At 40.5% G+C, this 8,038-nt stretch overlaps 1 protein-coding gene across 1 annotated transcript; it reads right to left on the bottom strand.

The window, feature by feature from the left end:
• Positions 1–725: 725 nt before the first annotated feature.
• Positions 726–8,038, bottom strand: LOC111635226. Its single transcript, XM_023380121.1, has one exon. It carries the CDS (start codon positions 2,270–2,272, stop codon positions 1,061–1,063), a length of 1,212 nt encoding a protein of 403 aa, XP_023235889.1. The 5' UTR covers positions 2,273–8,038; the 3' UTR covers positions 726–1,060.

Genomic DNA, 8,038 nt, shown 5'->3' with positions numbered 1-8,038 from the left:
TATCTGTTGTAAAATTTTGTTTTTCACTGTCAGTTCATTACAAATAAATGTCGATACGTTAACTTTTCTGTCTAGTTAATTCGGTCAGGAGAAAGACTAGTTATCGTTGGGACGCGAATCGTATTTCGTGCGTACTACGTACTGCAAAAATATTAAAAATTTAAAAAATAATAAAAAATAAATAATAAAAAAAATAAAATAGTAGAAAAACCGATCGGATAACGTCAATATGGGGGGGCCTAAGCAATTGTCGGTGTTATCCGATATATACTTTATTATTATTATTATTATTACCGTTAATCGAACTTATCGTATTACAATGTCTCGTAGTTGGCAAACATTACGATCATTTATTTTCATTTCACGTATTTTTTTGTATTCCATCGATTACATATTATTTCAACAATTTACATACATTTTTTTACTTTTATCACTACTAATCGTCACATTAATTGTAATAACAATAATGCGATACTGGCGACTAACTAGTTTAGACTCGCTAATGAAAGATCAATTGCAGTGAATGTCCTTGTTGGGGCGTGGAAGTATGTCACTTCTCCAGTATTAAATAAATATATTTCCTGATTGCCGATAAATCTCTCAATGGCTCTGCCTCGACGATTGATGTCGGGACTGCCCCACATAGGATTCTGGCCATTGAAATCACCCAGTAAAAGGAATGGAGTTGGCAGCTGTTCAACTAATAAATCCAATTCATCCTCATTGACTCTGACATCTGGTGGCAAGTATATAGAACAAACTGTGACAGTTACTCCAATAGATATTCTGGCTGCCACAGCTTGCAAATCAGTGGTTATTTGTACTGGCAAGGATGGGATGTGATTGGAAACCAAAATAGCCACACCTCCACTGGCATGGTTGTGGCTATCATCATCCTTGCGGTAGAGATCAAATCCTTTTAAAGTAATTCCCTCTCTAGGTTTCAGATGAGTCTCCTGGAGTGCCACGCAGAGAGATGAGGTAGATGATGTCAAGTGTTTAATGTCAGAGAAGTTGTTGCGAAAACCACGACAGTTCCATTGGATTATTTTATAATCCATTATGTGTTTGAGGCAGCATTCTTAGAAAAAGTGTCCCTCTTCAGTTTAACTGATGATTTTCCTTTTGGAGGTGACGTTGGTTGGGTTACCTCCATATTATTCTCTTCATCAGAGATATCAGAGAACTCACTCATGGACTGAGCCTCTGATTTTTTAGATTTAGAGAGAGCTGCTTTCACTCTCTGTTTGTTTAGTGGGTTCTTATTAGCCTTTTTAGAACCCAGGTTTCTTGTAATTACCCCTGTTTTAGGCAGGGGTGTTTTTCCTTTTGTGATCTCCTTTTCTGGTGTTTGTGTAGACGGGAGTATTAAACATTTCGCATGGCGAGTAAGAGATTCGCTTGGGGAGACAGAGATATCAGTTTGAACCCCACATGACATTGTGGATTTCAACACAGAAGCAAATGTTTTCTGTTTCACTACTGTGCTTTGAGTGACCATTCGCCGAGCCTCCGGGTATGGTATGTTGTTAATGGTTTTTACTCGCTGGATTTCTTTCTCTCTCTGCCATGCTAGGCATTTTCGAGAGTAGGCAGGATGGGCATCTTTGCAATTCACACAGCACGGAGTAGTGGTACACTCAGTACTCTCGTGACCTTCAGTTCCGCACTGTGCGCATATGCTTTTCCCTCGGCACGATGTTTGTGAATGTCCAAATCGCTGGCATTTAAAGCAACGCAGCGGATTTGGAACATATGGGCGAACTGGGCAGCGCAGATAACCTGCTGTAATAACAGATGGCAAAGTCGGTTTATTAAATGTCAAAATAAGGTGTTTGGTGGGAATCAACTTGCCATCTCGACGAATGGAAATGCGTCGGACAGCAGTGACACCTTGGTCTGAAAGGCCAATCTGAATATCTGATTCATCTTCAGATATCAGATCGATCTCAGATATTACCCCACGTGATGAGTTTAGGCTCACATGTGGGGTGACAGTGACTTCCATTTCTCCTAGGGTCTTTGTTTCCAGAAGTTTTGCCGATTGTTGTGGGGAAGCTGTTTCCACCAGTAAATCTCCAGATCTTAATTTTTGTATTTTTTTCAACTGTCCAATGGTCGATTCAAACAATTTTTGAATCAAGAAAGGAGAAGCTTTAGCCGAGGGTTTTTCTCCGGTTGCGTGCACTACTAAGTACGCTGGATTAGTGGAGATTTTTTTGTTTGTTTTTGTTGTTGGTGCACAAGAACTTTTTGAATTTTTTGAATCCATAATTAGGGAAAGAATTCAGCTCCTAGTGACCCCACCCACCATGGGGCATAACAAGGGGATGCTGTCACATGGAGTACTTCAATAGACCGTCACACCAGGGTTTCCCAGGAGCTATACCCTCACCATGCAGTCAAGAAGAGCACATCTAGACTGACATGTCCGCCCGATCTGCATCGATCGGTTGACTCCAAGCCAAGGTCAAGAATGACTCAACGACGAGCCGATTGACTCAAACGGAGCCTGATTTGAGCCTCCCGTTTATCCGAAGCAGGGGCCGAAGCAGTGTGTTGGGGACGCTATGTTGCCCCTCAACTACCAGGATCCCCCTTTCCGGCATACGGGACTCCACGCACGGCAAACACGTGGGTGGGCGTTCAGATCCCAGGGATGGTAAAGAAGAGTTACTAAACCATCTCTGGGAGGTCCCCTCACCACAGACAGGAACCCATATCGAGGGGCAACGCCTCTACAGAGTGAACAAGAGTAAAGCCTTTGGAGAGATCACCCAAGGCACAGAGCACTTCTGCCAAATAGGTAAGGCAGCACTAACTGAACATTTCTCTAAAGTATATAGCCGCTGCACCAACACAATGCCGCCAGATGACCAGCTCCCGCACCGTTGAGGCCAACAACTGACGATCCACTCAACACCATCTTTACCCCTGAAGAAGTCGTCGACAAGCTTGCCAAATGCCATAATATGGCTCCCGGCCCTGACGGTGTCTGGTACTACATCTGCGTCGCCTCCACCCGCAGGGCCACATCCTGGCAGCACTCTTCAATGCTGTCCAACGCATTGGAGTGATCCCCAACAACTGGAGGACATCCACCACTATACTCATCTACAAGAAGGGTGAACGAAGCAAAGCCAACAACTGGAGACCCATTGCACTAGCTAATACGCTTGGGAAGTTATACTCTGCCTGCATCACCAACCGCCTCCTGCGTTGGTGCGAGCAGAATAACACCATTTCCACCGCGCAGAAGGCTTTTATGAGGTTGACGGATGCTCAGAGCATACTTTTATGCTCCAGTCTGTGATCCAGGATGCTAGGCGAAGGAACAAAGAGTGCCACGTCGCCTGGTTAGACCTGGCAAATGCTTTCGTATCAGTCCCCCACTCCACCATCATCAAGTGCCTCCAATGGTAGGACGGCCAAGCTAGCTTCGCCAGTGGTAACACCGGTAAACTTTAATTAAAAGCAACAGTCTATGGCTAAGATCAAATGTGTATTGCTTGACTGGCAACACTTTCCTATCCGCGCCAATCCTGGTAGCTATTCGGTGCTCAGCGTGAGCATCCTTTCATTAGCGTATAGTCACCTATACGCTACTTTCTTCCTCTTCCCGCCCCTCCTTGGTCGGCTGCGTTGCACCCCAGAGGGCGTTTCCGGCCTTTCCTACTTATTTCACTACACATTTGGTCTGCAATGCCAACCACCACGGTCCTTGTGCCACTCCAACCGCCGCACGGTTGCCAACTTTGCCTACCAATTCCACGTGACTACATCGATCACACTGGGTTGGTTAGGCACCTCAAACGTGAACATAACACTAACCTGCATTTTGAGTGCCGTGCCTGCGGTATCATCATGGATAAGCTCAAATCCCTAAAGGCACACCAGCGTACAGCTGAATCATGCCGTGCCACCATCGAGGCTTGCTCACCACCTCCTCCTCCTCCTCCGGCTGATCGACAGGTGATGCGGATCCCTCTCAGACCAAGGAAGACCTACAACAGGAGAAACCGAAGTCGAACCGTCACCTCACCTACTGCCGCCAGAGATCAATCCTCCTGCTCCACTGCAGGTTCTACTCCACCTACTGGCAAAGCTGTTTCTGTAATTTGCAATGACACTGTTGTTGTAATGAAGGAATATAATTTACGTCGACATTATGAAACAAAACATGCTTCAACATACTCACAATTTAAGGACAAGCAGCGTACTGAAAAATTTGAAACAATGAGTCGTAGTTTGTGTACTCAGCAAAATTTATTTAGGAAGGCAAACTCAGAAAATGAATCATTGACCTTAGTTAGCTTGAAAGTTGCTTATTTGTTGGCGAAATAAGGAAAACCCTTTATGGATGGTAACATCGTTAAAAAGAGTGTATGATGGAAGCTGTTGGTGAGTTGTGCCCAAAAAAGTTGCAACTTTTCAAAATGATCAGTCTGTCCTGTAACACTGTTGCTCGTCGAATTGACGATATTGGAAACAATATTCTTCACCAGATTACTGGTAAAGTACAGCGTTTCACTCGGTATTCTCTCGCGATGGATGAATCAACTGATGTTAGTGACACCTCACAACTTTTAGTTCTGTTCGTGGAGTTGACGACGAACTGAATGTCACACAAGAATTAGCCTCCGTTAACAGCATGCACAGCACTACAATTGGAGAAGATATCTTCAAAGAAGTACAAAAAACGTTGACAAAGTATAACTTGAACTGGAATCGACTCCGAGGTGTAACAATTGATGGAGGAAGAAACATTTCTGGTGCAAAGAACGGTGTGGTTGGACAAATTAGAAAAGCTTGTGAAGGTGCAGGAGCATCAGCACCAATTTTTCTGCACTGTATTATCCATCAACAAGCACTATGTGTGAAACATGTCAATATGAGCTACGTTTTAAAACCAGTTGTTTCTGTCGTAAATTTTATTCAATCACATGCACCCAATCATCGCCAATTTCGATCTTTTCTCGAACAAATTGAATCCGAGACTGTTGACTTGTCGTATTATACCGCAGTTCGATGGCTTAGCTGTGGAAAAGTGCTATTACAGTTCTTTAAGCTTAGATATGAAATTAATTTATTTCTTGCGGAGAAAAATCACCCTGAACCACTTTTATCAAATGCTGAGTGGCTCTGGAAGTTGGCGTTTTTGCAGATGTTGTGACGCGAGTAAATAACTTGAACTTAAAGCTCCAAGGTAAAAACAACTTAATTTGTGATTTATTCGCACAAATCAAAGCATTCAGGGCAAAGCTGGTACTGCTCGAAAGTCAGATAGATGAATGTAATTTTACCCATTTCCCGTGCTGTGAAGAATTAAATACAGAAATCGATGAACAATTTCCAACCACATTTGCAATAAAAGTCATTGCGATTTAAAACAAGAATTTCAAAAGCGATTTTCTGATCTTGACAGGAATTCAAAGGAAATTCGGCTGTTTCAAAATTCATTTGACTGCAATGTTGCAGACGTTTCAAGTCAGTTTCAAATGGAAATTATTGATCTTCAAGCTAACGATCAAATCAAGGATAAATACAAGGAAGGAAACTTGGTCGATTTTTACAAATTTTTGAATGAAAAAGAGTTTCCAAATTTAAAGCAATTTGCTTGAAAATTTATTTCTATGTTTGGGACTACCTATATGTGCGAACAAACTTTTTCCAGTATGAAGTAACTGAAATCTAAGTACAGGACAAATTTATCAGATGATCATTTGCAATCATTGCTTATAATTGGTGTTTCAGACTTTAATCCCAACTTGAAAGAAATTCTTAAGCAAAAAACACAGTTTCATCATTCCAATTAAAAGTTGCATGAAATAATTTTCTAATTATGTATAATTTAGCCATGCTTGTTTAGTATTGGTGTATCTGTAATTAACTGTAAAAAATAAAATTTAATGCTGCCTTAGTCATAATGAGACTTTTTAATTCACATAGTAACATGGCCTGCTGCAAATGTATTTAATTCCCAATCTGGCCCTTGCGTCAAAAAATTTGGACACCTCTGGTCTAAGGGAAACAAAAAGTTTCATTGAGAGACAACTGTTTGACTGCAAAATCAGGCCCATTCAGAATGAAAACTATCAATGGCCTTGCGGCAGCAGGACCCTTGTGGATAATAAAAGTATTTACAAGGCCCTTGCAAAATTTGCTCATGGCATAAACAAATTGAACTAACTCTGCCCTGCTCTCCCCAAGGTCTGTATAAGGTCAGGATAAGCTCCCGTGATTCTATGCAGCAGCGGCCTTTTTAGACTAATCGATAGAGCTCACCGCACATGGTTCCTGTGTGAGTCGACCTATTATTACGTATATACGTACTCAAAACATTAAGCAATGGGTTATTGTATAGCACCTAATTGTAAAAGTAAGTCTACCGACATTCGATTCTTTAGATTTCCTGCAGATAAGCAGAGGAGAGCAAAATGGGTGCAGAACTGCAGACGAAATAAGTGGCAGCCAACTGAACATTCTAAACTGTGTGATGTTAGAGTATATCACGTATTTTTCTTTAGTTACTGTCTTTAAGAAATATACGTGAGCTAGCATTAAATTATTTGTTGTTCAGCTTCATTTCAAAGAATCGCAGTTTGAACTGAAAAGAGCTGACCGAAGGGAGCTGGTAAAATGAAATACGGTTCCCACAATTTTCAATTTGCCCAACCTCGTAAACCTATTATGATAAGGAGGCCTATTAGGAAAAGAAAACTTCCTGAAAAAAGAAAAACCAATAATAAGATTATTTAATTGCTGAACTAGTTCTTTTTTTCATCTGAAATAAAGATGACTGTTTTGTTTGAGTATTCTCTGCGTTTTATAAATTGGCTGTTATCAAAATCTTGTATGTTCAATTCTGTCTATTTTTGCAATAAATGTTATATAGTACGAAACAATTATTTTAACATGTTTTGACTTATATTTTTATATAGCTCTAGTGGAGTCTTCCGTCAACCTTCCCGTGACAGAAAAAACAGCTGAAGAAAGTGATGAAATACTTCAGATAAACTAAATGAAAAACTTTAGTTAGAAAACAAAAGACTACAACTGCAGGTAAATCTTTCATTTACATTTAAAACAATTTTAGACCCACTTCTATTTTGTAATGTGATGTGGTGGTGTGGAAAACAAAAAAAAAATGACAAAGAAGCAACTATAAATTAAACAGGATATTTATTTAACTACAGCTACGTAGTCCTTCGTACACCTGGTTCATTTACACTAAACACACTTGATCCCAAACTATAGTATGCGCACAAGTTCAAATCCGTCCGACAAAATTCTATGTTTTCACAAGCAGAAGACACATGCTCGCGACAATAAAAATTATGGTTTGAGATACTACAACTAACTTAAATCTACCTTAATCTAACTTATATGCTAAGGAAGACGGGTGAAGAAATTAAGAAATATGAAGAGAAGAGACAAGTATAAAGGACAGATTTTGTGGGTACCCGGGTAAATTTGGCAGTCTCCAATCTTCTCTATATCGGTACTTGAATCAATTTCCTTCCTCTCATTTCTGTCTCTTGAGATTTCGAATGCGTTTTTGAAGTCTTAATCTGGGTGTCCTTCTAATTTCCATCCGTTCGCAGACCACTTCCAAGCCTTCTCTTTTTGTCCCACTAGGCGACAAACCTCTAGCTTGCTCTTTCCTACGTCTGCACACCTCAGACGCTGACCCCAAAAGTGTCTTGTTCGTTTTCCTGATGGCCTCAGGGCTTCTTAATGTCCTCTTTGTCTTCTCCCTTTGTCCTTGGACAAAGGTCCCCCACCCATAAAAAAAAATAGGTTAGAAAGTTCTAGAAACACGTTAAAGACAAAGGAATTTAGGAAAAATAAAACTTATATCTACCCCTATTTACAAAGACATGGCGTACCGCCACAGTGAAACATGGAGTGATATCTTATATTATGAATCTGAATTCTGATGTTTGAGTAGAAAACTGACTATACTTTTATGTAATGAAAACAATAAAAAAATCAGCAATATTATTTAACTTATATATAAGATAACAGAAAACATTAT

Source organism: Centruroides sculpturatus, unplaced genomic scaffold (assembly GCF_000671375.1).
Source record: "Centruroides sculpturatus isolate CEXI.00-Female unplaced genomic scaffold, Cexi_2.0 scaffold953, whole genome shotgun sequence".
NCBI lineage: Eukaryota > Metazoa > Arthropoda > Arachnida > Scorpiones > Buthidae > Centruroides > Centruroides sculpturatus.
The sequence above is the reverse complement of the archived record's forward strand: the minus strand, read 5'-3'. Positions and strand labels throughout refer to the sequence as shown.